At 39.8% G+C, this 14,237-nt stretch overlaps 1 protein-coding gene and 1 long non-coding RNA gene across 2 annotated transcripts in view; both read right to left on the bottom strand.

The window, feature by feature from the left end:
• The window catches only part of LOC146455051 (uncharacterized), a 76,529-nt gene that overhangs the window by 32,609 nt on the left and 29,683 nt on the right, over nucleotides 1-14,237 (bottom strand). The window contains exons 21-27 of the mRNA XM_085094738.1: nucleotides 13,308-13,404; nucleotides 11,268-11,489; nucleotides 9,360-9,659; nucleotides 6,676-6,856; nucleotides 3,506-3,648; nucleotides 1,800-2,432; nucleotides 83-189 (exon numbers count right to left, since the gene is read on the bottom strand). Coding sequence (XP_084950864.1) covers nucleotides 83-189; nucleotides 1,800-2,432; nucleotides 3,506-3,648; nucleotides 6,676-6,856; nucleotides 9,360-9,659; nucleotides 11,268-11,489; nucleotides 13,308-13,404 — 1,683 coding nt within the window. The remainder of the gene's footprint in view (nucleotides 1-82; nucleotides 190-1,799; nucleotides 2,433-3,505; nucleotides 3,649-6,675; nucleotides 6,857-9,359; nucleotides 9,660-11,267; nucleotides 11,490-13,307; nucleotides 13,405-14,237) is intronic.
• LOC146455052 (uncharacterized) lies at nucleotides 2,536-3,395 on the bottom strand. The gene is made up of 2 exons (XR_014859113.1): nucleotides 3,349-3,395; nucleotides 2,536-2,927 (listed from the first exon to the last, which is right to left on the bottom strand). It is a non-coding gene; the product is annotated as an uncharacterized LOC146455052 (long non-coding RNA).

Here is a 14,237-nt window from a genome sequence, read left to right as displayed (position 1 = left end):
AGATAACTTTAGTTTTGGTTTTACGCCACTCAAATCAAAACAGCTCTAACGTAAAAGACTGTTATAATTTCTGAGCCTTTACCTCTTGCTCAATGGATTGCACTCTTGTGTCCTCCTTAGCTAAGAAGGCGTCCCAGTCTCTGTCTAGAAATCTTAGCTCTGCATTAATCCACAGCAACTTTGGTTTGCCTTGAATATCAAAATAGCTTTCTTTTCAGGCCCCAGTTGTTCAAAGAGTGGATATCTTTAACCAGTGATAAGTTGCTATCCAACGGATAAGATGCATTGGTTGGAATAAATTGTAGAGCGGTTTTCAATTGAGTGTCGAAAGTAATTGTATTTTTACTTTGTTTTTGCATTACTACGTTCTGTGATTGGTTAATAAAACTCACGCCACTTTCTCAACCAATAAGATGTACTGAACCAAATCCAATCGTACCGGTTCAATCGCACGCGTTTTCCCCCACTTGGCGCCGGTTACATGTATTTGCTTTGATTTCTGATTGGTTCAATGTTACGCTGTTTGCACCTGTTGTGATTGGCCAGAGTAATTACTTTGGTTTTGGTTTTACGACACTCGATTGAAAACCGCTCTATCCGTTGGATAACATTATCCACCCTTTCAACAACTGGGCCCTGATTAAAAATTTTACGTTGTGTTTGAAAACAAGACAGCATTTTTAACTTTGTAACACATGTTTCAATGGTTTAATGACAACATGTTTCCCAAAGGTAAAATTGCTGTCGTGCATTTGGAAATTTCGATTCTTTGCTTTTATGTCAAGTATTTCAATCATGCGATGCCATTTAATTCCCTTTCATGTGCGTAAACCCAAACCTAGCAAACATACTTTCTTTGATCTTGCTATGATGTTGCGATATGTGCGTCGTTCTGTTTATAATACACAAAAGGTGAATCCTTACTGAGTCTATGTTACACAAGGCAATTTTTCTTGTAATTTGTCTCACAACTTGATACTTGGCACAAGTCGCACAAAAGTTGCCAGGTGTAACAAAGGCTTAAAGGGGAAATATCACAAGAATTTGGTGTTGTATCAAGAAATCCAAAACGCTTTGTTGTGGATGGCCACCCCAGTGTACTAAGACTATCAATGAGTGTCTCTAGCCACAGATGGACTTGGTTAGAATGGACTGCAACATGAAAAAAGTTGTCCAAGAGCAGGTCATGAGTTGTTTCTATCAAGAATTCATTTGATTTCTTTTTCTTGATCTTCTAGAATTATTTTGTAATTAAATGAAGGTGTCGTCGCACCATCTTCAGCACAAAGGGTCAAAATCCCTGTGATACTACCCCTTTAAGTGTCAATGTCCAAACGAAAGCTATCTGATGAACAATACGGCAACATTATGCTATCTATTAAGGGGGTTCTAGCTTTTGCATCTGCGGACAAAAGTTATCAAGCATTACTTTCTTGAACACTGCTTGTTATACTGCAAGAGCAAATTCTACATTTTGAGTTTACGGATGAATGTGACGATTCAAATGAAACCTTAGCTACAGAACAGTACTTTCTTCCGTGCAGTTAGTCCTTAATTATGACGATTGAATTGAAAGCTACTGTCGTGAGTTACGATTTTCTGTGGTGCAGTTTGTCCTAAATTGTGACCACTCAATTGAAAGCTACCGTCGTAAGTTACGATTTTCTATGGCGCAGTTCGCCGTCGCGGACTCCTTGAAAGATGTTCCCGCCCTGTGGTATTTGGGTGTTGTCCACAGGCACCCCAATATACGCTTTACATTCATTGTAACTTCTTTGGCCTTTGATTGGGTCACTTACCTACAAGATAGTTAAACATCCTTAAAACTGTTTGCTTTTCATGCCGTTTATACCAAAACATAAGTTCACTAATCGTGGCGACGGCGTGGCCACTGGTCAGGTTTTGTTCCGCATAACTGTCCATTACACGCTCACACGTACTCGAGCCCAGGTCCTCACCGTTGAGATAAACTTTCAAAGAACTAGCACCACGAAAAGTGAATATAATGTTTGTCCAGGAACCATTGATGATATCAAATGACGTTTCGCACTGAAAATATCGCCAAGTCACCCGTATAACGACATAATCTTGATGTTGCATTACAAGAAAGCTTCGTTTAGTCTCATTAGCCTCACCAAATCCTAGAATCTTCAAAGGGTGCGTAACTAATGGATTCTTCAACAACCGCAGCCAAAAAGATACTGTCATACCATTCGGACACAAAGCAGCATTTGGCGAGGTAATACACGAGTCATTAACAATCCCAAAGTGTAACACTCCCCCAGATGCAAATGTCATGTGTTGCGTGACACCTGCCATTGGCATTTGAAACTGAAGGTGACTGGTCGCGTTACCACTGATATTGAGGTTTTGATTGACGTTTTGTAAGGGCCAATACCTATCCACGGAACGAAACAGTTGCTCCATGTGATCTAGATGTAGGAGTAAAAATGGAAGTAGATGAGATCAACTGAAATTACTGTAAGCATGAAAATTGAGACTGGCGTTCATAAAAATAGAGTTAGACTTAGTTCTTGGCAAAGGAGGATATTACTATCTTCCCGGCATGCATCGCGTAGCAACTATATTATCAAACGGCTGGCCCCACGTGAATTTCATTTTTCAATGGACGCCGTCGAGATAGTAACGCGGCAACTCGAGGTTTTCGAGAAGTCGAGTGTTATTTACTTGAATTGCGTGGATTTAGCCGTCGATATCAGGCAGTCTTCGGAAATGCTGCATTTATAGAGTATAAGATGCTTCTCCGGCACGTGAACTTTCCAGATGAGCTGAAAAATCGGAGATTGGTGCTGTTTCCGAACACGTCGCAAACAGTGACAGTTTGAAAACGTTCGATCGACCGCTTGAAGCACGTTTCGTGCCTTTCTCGGCGACTTCTTCAGATGTTGACTTGAGGGTAATGGCTCCTACAATAAAACGAAATACATGAAGCGAAAACATGTAAAGAAAATCTCGAATACTAGGAGCTTGGAACATGAGTCCCAAGCAATAAATACAGGTCGAATCATGACACAAATCGCGCCAAAAATGCCTCACATTCAACTTCAAAATTTTTGTTGAAAACGTGGAGTCAATAGGAGTCGATCAGTTCCCAGTGAAACTTTGAAATATAAAAGCTAGTATTTGAATATTATAATTCTATTGACTGGTCGTTTAAGTTCCGAAATAACGCATTCAAAATAGGTCATGCATATTCAATAACAACCGCCATGGTTGACAAGCCACGAACAATACGCAAAGTATTGCTGTTTTGAAGAATATCTCTCTGAAAAATATTCCTTTCCCTTATTTGAATGTAAATGAAATAAATAAAGATAAATTACTCACCATGGATCATTTGTGATACGAAAAAATCCAGCTCAAACTTGGCCTCAAACACGCGCATTTCTCTCACTGACCGGAAGCCATTTTACCGAAATTGGCGGAAGGTACGATGGGAAGATAGTAATATCCTCCTTTGTTCTTGGCTACCCCTAATATTTACCTTTCTCTCCTATATAGCCCACCGCTTGTACTGAAGTTTGATTGATCGCTTTGCTGCGTTTGAGCAGCTTGAGTTTAATTTCAGTGACGCTGTCAATATCCATGTCTTCGACAAGTGACCCACAAGATGCATCTTTGACATATCTAAATAAAACAAGAATAAAAGCAAGCTTTTATAGGAAAAGAACCAACAAGTTAGAGTTCTCACAAATACACCGTTAGACTATCCAAACCCTCCTGAAACAATAAAGTTGTCCTTCGTGTTTCGAAACAGAGCTGAATCGCCGAATTCACGTTTGAAGTAACCTGCGATTAAGCGCCTTTTTTTCTTATACATTTAACCTGCCGCCAAAAACTAATGTACAGTCCAATTGCTATTTCATGAGACAACCAAGATTCACCGGAAGTGAAACCACGGTCGGGACTAAGATTTTCACGAGGCGCGATAAACGTCTGTAGAGGAACTGCGAGGATCTTTCTTCTATTTGATCTTTCATCCGCAGTTCAAATATATGTTTCATATATTTACATTCATTTATTCATCCTTCACGGGTATATTACGGACTCACAATATGACCAGCTCCCAGTTGGCTTGATAGCTCAGTTGGTAGAGCACTGCACCGGCATCGCAATGGTCATGGGTTCGAATCCTGTTCAAGCCTGGATTTTTTCCAGGCTTTCTTTTCGCAACTGCTTAAGAAGCATACTAACTGCGAGGACCTTTCTTCTATTTGATTCGTCTGTAGAATAATTGTACATGTACGGCCTGCATGAAAACTTCGCTGTGTTAAAATAAGGATGCCTCCGAAAGCAAGATGACACTCGCGAAAAACAAAAACAAACAAGAGCTGTTATTTCTGTGATAGTTATTTAGCAGCAGGAGCTGTGCCTTTTGTTACAGCGCATACGTTCTGGCCATCTCGAGATACTAGGGTTTCCTATAGCTAGGGGTGGTTCCTAGTAACACAGTGACATTTTTGCGTGGTTTAAAACTATGCGGAGAAAGCAGCACTTAGAAAATACCCTTGGTATCCAAAAAGAAACTAATAACAAAGCTTCAACTTAGAAAAAAAAACGCCATACATTGCTTTGTATTTTACTGCTTTTAAAACAGTAAAACATAAAACTGTATAACAGAACCCGCTTTGATAACAGTGTTTTTTGCACTGACGGGATTATCCTGTACAAATGTTATGGTATTATTATCATCATCATCATCATTATCATCATCATTATTATTATTATTATTATTATTATTATTATTATTATTATTATTATTATTATTATTATTATTATTATTGCCATCCTTCGGTCGGCTTTACTCTGTCTTAGAGGGTAAAGAACAGTTAGAAGAGCAATTAGAAGCAATGTTCGAGAAGCGGACTTCGAATTAGATCGGATGCCTCGCCAAAATCTAGGTCCTATAATTTTTATACACACTTTCTCTTCCGCTTATACTTTTAATAAGACTTGGTTTTTTTTTTCGTCATTAAGGGCCATAATTTAACTTCCGAATATATTTTTAGCGATGAAAGATCATATGATTTTTTATTACAAAAAGAATACTATTTTAACTTGATGAGATTTTTTTTTCCTTTTTCTTCCAAAAGAAATTGTGCTTGAAAATAGTCTCTTTTTTTTAATCGTCAAGGGAAAATAGGTTTTAATAGCTCTTTTTTCTACTTTTTTATTATTGTTATTATTATTATTATTATTATTATTATTATTATTATTATTATTATTATTATTATTATTATGGCAGTAAAAACTTCTGGATGCCCAGACATCCTAAACAATGATTGAACGGCCAGCCGTAGCCAATCAATGCAACGACCAAAGTCCTTACATTTAAAATCCCAACTCCTAATCATAAAGATCCTATTATTATTGCAGTAAAAACCTCTGGATGCCCAGCTATTATTATTATTATTATTATTATTATAATTATTATTATTATTATTATTATTATTATTATTATTATTATTATTATTATAAAAAGAATCCGTGGTTACCCCAATTTTCTTTTTGGATTTCAAGGATTTCAACAGCCCTTGCTTAGATCTGCTTTCCCCGCATAGTCATAAACCAAACAAAAGTCCGTCGAAATCAAAAGGAAAAATCAAAGAAGCCATCCACGTTAAACACCAACATCCCACGTTAAATAGAGATGGGGCCTACGATCTTCCCGCCATTTTTTAACCACTTGTTGTCACGTGACTAGACAACATGTAATCACGTCACAAAGTGGAGCTCACTTTGCTGATGAAGACTGTGAGATACGATCGAAAGCCAATTTTTTAGCTCTAATTTCTCAGGCCTTGTGACAAGAATTTATTATTATTTAAAAATACATCCGTTATTAGTAGGAATTCATCGGCAAAAGCTGCTTCACTGCTAATAACTATTAAGAAGAAAAACAAAGAACCTCTTTCCCCCGGCATGTCTTCGCAGGGTGTGAAAAATAAATTTGAATTGAATTGAATTGAATTGAACTGGTATGAGACTTAGGGAGGAACGGTATGATCGCAATTTACCCTAGCACCCCCGTACCAGAAATCCCCCAGGATTTTTTTGTCTCAATACTCATTTATACCCCCGGGTAGATAGAATTTCCCTCAAGCTGAGTTCAGAAATTTTTCTCGCGGGGGAAAAAACATACGCGAAGCGTTTGAGAGCGGTAATGGAAGAGCGAAAGACTCCTCAGGTCAACCTCGTTTCCAGGAACGGGAAGAGGAGAGACCCTGGGAACGAGATTGTCCCCAGGTAAGAGAACAACAAAAGTGCGGTGCAAAACGGCCACAGTTAATGAATAAGAGTCTATCCAACGCCATAGCAGTCTATATCAGCCTCGTGTAAATACTTAACAGTTATACTGCGAAACCGCACGAAATATCGCCTGATAATTAGCCGACGAGGCCGTTGGCCGAGCTCGTGTTGGCTAAAATCAGGGGATATTCCGCTAGATTGAGGAGCAGAATTGTTTTATTATTCAACACATTGGCACAGTTTTATTGCAGAAAAGCAGGAGACAATCTTTTTTTTGCGATATTTCTCCCTAACACACGAAATTACGTCTATCTGTGGGTATCTCTTGACCCGTATTTGGGCATTGTTAGAACATGTTGAATAATAAAAGAGATTATCAGCATGTTCTCTCAGTAAATTAAATACCTTATTGACTCGGTGCGGCCAGTAAAAGTGATTTCAAAGGTGGCTGTGTGTCCTGTGTCACATCCGGTCTCAAGATAGAAGGAATGAATGTCTTGTGAGCTATTCAGCTGACAAGTCAAGTTATTCCCTTCACGCAGTAACACATTTCCGGCAAAGCATGTCTTCGCAGGATGATTGGAACCTAACAAGAGAATTCGTCAGTCAGTATGTCTGATCTCTTATCACGCTTACAGCATTACGTAAAAAATTGTGTCCTTTTTTAATTCAAATAAATTGCAGCCATTTTTAATATGGACTCTATGAGCAAGCTCGCAATCCGTTATTTTATTAGACTGTTCACAGTTCCCTATTTTTCCGTGGGATTCTTGAGACTTTACGCTTCGATCGAACTCCCGCTATCTTGATTTGTAAACGCGAGAGCAACCTGTGGAGAACGTGAACGCATGATGATTATTTTTTTTCTCTTTCTAAACTTTAAAGCGCCCCCTCCGACGTTAGCTCCCTGATAGTTCTGCCACACTACACAAACTAATGCCGGATAGAAATCATCGCGAATAGACCCTTTTCACTAGGCGGCCATGTGGAGTCTCGAGGGAGTAAAAAACTCTGTTGTTGCACGGCAAGCCTCGGCCAGACGCGAATTCAGTGGCGTCGTCTTGTCGTCAATTTGCTCAATTTTCGTGGTCAAAACTACTCTTCTAGAACAGGACCCACCAAACCACAAAATAGATGCCTGCACCCCCCCCCCCCGCCCCCTCCCGAGTCTGAAGGGAAGGTGGCCGATAAAAGTTTATTGGATTCAATCAGAGATCGGTAATGTCCCCAGCAGGTTGATTTCTCTTCGAACAAACTTGTTATCCTGTTTCCTAACCAAGATATAATGTTTACCGACTCTATTGAGTAGTTCAGTCACTGGGTTTTGCTGAAATATGCTCTCAGTTATACCAAGTTTCCATCCAGAGTTTGAGAGCCAATCAGAGCGCTTTTAAAACGCTATCAACTTGTTTAGTACATACTGATTAACAATAATTCCGCGAACTCGCGCTGGATGAAATGGTAGATAGCCAACTCGGCGCTACATGACTGGTTGCCTATAATCATCTCATATCCAATAATCTATTTATTTAAAACAAGCAAGAAATATTGCTAGATCTTACTGATAGACCCATTCGGCTAACGCAATGTTGTACCCAATTCAAATCCTTTGGGCATAAAATGTTTTGTTCTAAGAATTTCCATGTCGTTCAAATGTGAAGCCGCCGTTACACGTTGAAACTTTTAGCTGAAACTTGTGTGCAACGGCGAACGAGACCAGTTTCACGAAGTGGTGTTACACGGTGAAACTCTTGTTTTTTCACCACTGCGACCGTTGCGAGCCGTTGCAGAAGTAGAAAGCGGTTCAACTTTTCGTGAAACTTGTCTCGCAACGGAAGTTCGAGAAAGTTTCACGAAACCGACCATGTTACACGGTGCAACGCGTGCTGAAACTTGTTTCGCTGAGTCGTTGCACACAAGTTTCAGCTAAAAGTTTCAACGTGTAACGGCGGCTTGAATGCTACATTATAATGCAAATGCAATAAACAAAGAATCTTAACCCCGGGGATCCGGATCTGAATTGGGTACAACATTGCGTTAGCCGAATGGGTCTATTTCGCTCTGTAAGAAGAAACCAGAAGACAATTATATGGTCGTTATTTCTCGGGTATGGTGTAATGTCTCATATTCCATGGCCTCTAAACCAATCAAATCCCTGGAATTGCGCCAAGTAATTATAACGTGTGCAGTGTTTAGGTTTCTCGCCATTTGAAAAAGATAACATTAGGAAAGCATTAGTTTCTTGCTCTTTGGTGAGATACTGCATTTGCGCGCACTTTTTATCAACTAATTGATAAATTCGGGAAAATCGTCGTAAGTGCGCCGGTTTACTTAGGAAAAGGAAAAATATTTAATTACGTTTATGGCACTGAAAAAGCAAACGCCAAACTTTTTTTTCTTCATTGTTAAGGGTCTGAACGTTACGTTTGATGCCAAATAACAACATTGTTGGAGTTTCATTATAAATAGATAAAATCATGAAAAATCGATAATATCGATTTGTCAACCAAATTACTTTATCGATTTTAACCGATTCCGTTATTAATCGGTAAAATTACTTGATCGATACCGATTTCTACGATTGACTACGATGTGGTTGAAGCAATAGAGTGTATCAATCTCGTGAACTATCGATCTTGTCGGATTTTGATGTTCGTAACTTTCGATTCGTCAATCTACGTGCTCATATTTATTTTAGGAACTTTAAATTTTTCGCGAGAAAAACATTTTACTGCTACATAACTAACGATGGTGCAAATAGTTAGATGTCTGCTAAAACAATAATAGACAGCTGGTCCGTGAATGATATGTGCGACAGATAACTCGCATATGCCTCGTTTACTAGCTTGTTCCAGGAGTTCAAATGGTGGGAAGCAGCGACAATCGTCGCGCCAACTAAATAATATTGCGAGCGGGAAGAAAACAAGAAGGGACTGGGGAGAGGGAATAAGTTCTATTCCCAGTCCCCTAACTTTATAATTCACTCTCACTGATATTTACATTGCGCCGCTCTTTACTATCTGAATGCCCAGAAGAGGCTACTTATTCAAGAGTAGTCTTATTTATTATAATTCAAAGTAAAACCTTACCACTACTGCGGTAGTACACTTCGAGCTCCGACAACTGAAACTCCTCACTTCCCGCTAAAAATGCACTGTTAGGTCTCCCTTGGGCATATTTTCCGGCATGATACACCTTGCCAATATCACTTACACCGTCCTTACCAGTAAGAACCAGGTCTGGAGGGAAACTTGGTCCGTGGTTTATACTATTAATAATAAAGGCCTCCTCATTTGGTTTGATGTTACTTTTAAATGGTGACTTGGTTCCGTCGTAGTTCACAAAGGAGAGCAAATAACACTTAGGACATCTGCTGGAAATGTTGGAAGCTGAAATTGAATGAAACAAGCTCAACTCAATTTTTATCCCAACCCTTCTTATTATAGGTGGTTTGCAATCAATCCCTAGAGATCCAAAAGACAATGATGTGGCAGCGATGATGGATGACGGAACCTTTTGTTTTGTCATCCAACATGGCCGCCATGCCATGGTCTTTTCTTATCTCCAGGGATTGATTGCAAACCACCCATTCAGTGGGGGTCATTACCACATGGCATCTCTCTCAACCCTCCTGCCAGTTGGTCATCTCCCATTATCTGGCAGCTCTTTTCATCGGTTTGCAACCATTCAGAACGGCCACACTCAATTCCCAGCAGATGGTATAATTTTCCATTGGATGGCATCCACTCCTACAAATCTCACCGGATTATAGCCCCTTACCGCAAGATATCACCTACATACCACTAATTGGCCTGTTCTTACAGCAGATGGTAACAACTTCCACTAGATAGCAGACCTCATCTACCTGATTTAGCCTTCCTTCCTCCGCACGGCATCCCCCTTCCACCAGAAGGTAGCTTCTGTATATCAGAGGACTCCTCTTTCCTTTCAATTGGCACCTCAAAAGTCACAACCAGCGGCTGACAGCTGCCTACCACCTTATGACAACCGTTCGCATACGTAGGCACTCTCTTCAGCCAGTTGGAGCCCCTTTTCTACCACATGGTAACCATCCTTTACCAGTTGACAGCTCCCTTTAACCAGACGGAACACCTTCTTACTGCCTTTTATCAGATGGTAGCTCCTACCACCAGAATCCACTCCTTTCCATTAGATGAAATTCCTCCCCCACGAGATAGCAAATTTCTCGGAGGGCAAATGGTACCCTCTTCCACAACAATCAACTATTAAAGTGACACTGGCACGGCGATTTTGGTCAAAACTGCTCAACGTTTTGACAAAAACGGAGATTTCTCTGGGAAAGAAAAAACTATAATCAGGTTAAATATATTGACTTTGCTACATTACACAGGAAGAACGTGAAGAACTTGGCAAATCTTTTCAACTTGCAGTCCACATCCATCCAAGCCATCCTCAACCAAACATGACTGATTTTGGTTTCTGTGTACTAGTAGAGTTGTTATTAACAAAACTGAACCGTTATTTTGACGATTCCATTGATTCAAATATACTTTTTGGCCATTTTAAGTGACACAAGAATAGGTGACACTGCCCCTTTAAGGCTGGTTTTCACTAGGACATAAGCATAAAGATAAGCAGGTGAGAACACAAGCTACATACGCATAAAGACAGATGCACGCGCAGAAAACATTTCTTGACGGAATTCTCGATACCAGCTTCCTTTAATGTTAAGCAAGATGGCGGACGAAGCGGTTGACTGCCTTGTGCTTGTGCTTGTGCTTGTGTTTTTGCTTATGTCGTCCCTGTTCTCACTGGTGAAAACGGCGACATAACATGACATAAGCATAAGCATAAGCACAAGAAGAACGAACGTGTTCGTTCTTCTTACGCTTATGTTATGCTTATGTAGCACATGTTCTCGCTTGATAAAACGGCGTTTATGCTTATGCTTATGTCCTATTGAAAACCAGGCTTTAACGTGATACACAATCACAAAAGAATGCAATTCAGCTTACGCGCATTAAAAGGCTTATTACTGATGCCACCAAATATCCACCATGAATTAGCTTTAGCCAGGAACAATGTGTGCGGTGTGTGGTCGCACTTTTTGTGAAATGCCTCTGGTTCCCAGCCATCAGTTTTGGCATTGTAACAGAGATGCCAGATATCATCCACAATACGTTGATAAAGATAGTCAGGTACGCGTGGAGAGCTCTGAATAAAAGAGTCCTGAAAGTCTAAAGGTAAAATACAAACAATTTTGGTAGGCATTTTAGCCCAGGTGGATTCCACTTGGCCTACGAACAGTTAGATGTATTCATGACAATTAATGTTATTTTAGAAACAGGTTCTTGGACCATAGGACGTAGGTAAGAGGGTCTCGATGGGGTTAAAAGTCAGCCGTCAAACAGCCCAAATTTTATCCGTCAACCATCAAAGAAGGGAAACTTTTACCGTGAACCGTCAAAAAGCAGTTATTATTAGCCGTAAAAAGGTTTCAAGGTCTTTTAAATACCACTATTTCAGCTTCTCAATCCTGAACTTCTGTCTCTCAAAGAATCGTTTTAATCGGTTCACCAGTTTCCATGTTTCCAAACATACTCACATTATGGTCTTTTCCACTTAATTTGGGTCTAAACTTCCATTTTCAAAATATTAATGATTTACTGCACTGATAACATGTTTCCGACACAAAACAACCTTCCGTTAATATTAAAAAAGAAACGCACACACAAAAGTTAATATTCATGGCATGAATCTCCCCCAGCTATACCCCCATTGAGACCCTCAAGTAAGGTAACCTGGGCAGGACGATTGTGCACGCTTACACGACTAGCTCGCTAAAAGTAAGAACTTAAAACTACAAACTTAAATCGATCGTTAACTCCTTAAATTTGGGGATTGTCAAGATGACTATCTGTATTGTTGTGAATTTATGACACGATGCCTGAAATGCGTGTCATAAATTCACAACAATGCAGATGGCAATCTTGGAAATCCCTAAATAAAAAATAGTTCATTTACCTTACCTCGTGAGTAACGTAGGGTTGTCGTTGTGTCGTCTGTGCAATTTGAGTGCATTTTGTGGCCATTTTAAGTGCAATTTCGGTTGGATATACTATTTGCCCACATAAGAAGAAGGAAGGCGGGAGACTCGATCGCTTCTCTCCCAACCAAATTTAGTTTTTTCAGTTTTGACCCAAAAGTGACTTCATGCTTTGTGGGCTATTTCTTTATCCCTGTTCCCTTGGCAGGCTCAAAAAGTATCCCGGGAGACATTTTAGGACAACATGAATCGATTGGAACCTTTTACAGGAAATATTTTTATTTTACTTGGAAACCTTGCGAATTGGAATCAATTCACTCGCGAGGTTTACACTATGAGCGCGTGTTAGGTTCGCGCGTCATTCCATTCCTTAGGCGCTTCCCGTCTCGTAAGTTCGCTCTTTCAGCGATTCGCGTCTTTCTCTTCATCACTGTTTTTGCAGTCTATGTACTTATGCTTTATATATGCTTGCATCGCGTCACTATGCACAAAGTATTTCCTGTATGTATGCTTGCACGTATACTTATAAGCTTCAAAAGCGTAACTGGCCACTCAGTGGACTTACCAGGACCAGGATTACTAGGGTTACCCTGGTTGACCAACCCTGGCTGTTTGGAAAGGGCTACTACGCTTAGCAAGAATACCAGGATTAACCAGGCTTGTTGCACATTGCTAGGGTTAAAGCCTGGTTCAAGCGTGGTTCAAGAACCAGGATACACCGGTTTTTTTAACCAGTCTTAAGCCCCATTCACACCAAAAAATATGTTTAATTAAACCAGTTTTAACAAACGAAAATTGGTAACAGAAAGCTGAACCATTGGCTTTGACATTTGTGGTAAATCTGTAGTCGACAAAGTCCGAAAGCAGCTTTAATGAAGGAAACAATTTTAAACTGTGTTTAACTAAATAGCTTTTAAAAGTGTTTAAGTCTTAGTGTGAATGGGGCATTACTGAGGGCATAACTCTGATTTAACCATGCTCCAGTTGGCAGAACTCCAGTCAGCCTTACCTTTCGAAAGCTTGGCCTTGATCTCACATTCTCCAAATGTTAGCTTGATGTCGTCCATATCCAAGGATACGAAATTGTAATAGGCACGCACTCGTATCTAATAAATGTTAAAAAAAATAAGTTTTTATCGACAACTTTGACATGAAGCTGACTATGAGATATGAACTAATACCTACTAAAAATTACACAGAAGCTAACTGGTGCAGTTACCCCCATTTTGCACACTTTATTATTATCAACAACTGTTATTTACATAAGGTCCATTTCCGCCCGCAAATAGCAGGTGCTAGTCGAGGCGATCGGAGATAAGGGGTACAGCAGTCAGTGATAAATTACGTTAACAAATAACATGTAAAAACGTAGATAAATAACTTACATTTACAAAATCAACCACTTGTAACGAGTAAATTTAGCTGCGAAACTAAACTAAAAAGATTTTCAGTATACTTTATAAATTAAACTGTGTCCATCAGATAGTTCGCTATTTTTTGAAGCAGTATGGACGATTCATCATATTATCGTCCTTGGCCTCTCTCTGGCCTTGGTCATTGATATGTTTTTGGAAAGCTCCCTTGGAGAGTTGACGAAGTTTATCGCAGTTGATTCCAATTTAAATATAGAAGAGTCTGCGAATCAAGCGTTTCCGTGGAGTATTCTTCTTTCCGTATTTTGGATGCGCGTGAACAAACAGACAAACAAACAGCGAAAAACGTACAAAAGGAAACGCTTGCTGCGCAGACTATAGCGCGTTTTCACTCACGTGACTACCGGCCATATTGGTTTACTGAAACAAAAGAAAGTATTTGCATAAAAATAGAGTTCAATTCCCAGAAGCTTAGCCTTTGGGACACCAAAATGGCCGCCATTTCTTTGTTTTGGGACACCAACATGGCCGCCGTGACGTCATGCGAAAACACTCTTCATACCGTG

This window comes from Pavona decussata, unplaced genomic scaffold (genome assembly GCF_977016875.1).
Source record: "Pavona decussata unplaced genomic scaffold, jaPavDecu1.1 SCAFFOLD_286, whole genome shotgun sequence".
NCBI classification, from domain to species: Eukaryota; Metazoa; Cnidaria; class Anthozoa; order Scleractinia; family Agariciidae; genus Pavona; species Pavona decussata.
The sequence above is the reverse complement of the archived record's forward strand: the minus strand, read 5'-3'. Positions and strand labels throughout refer to the sequence as shown.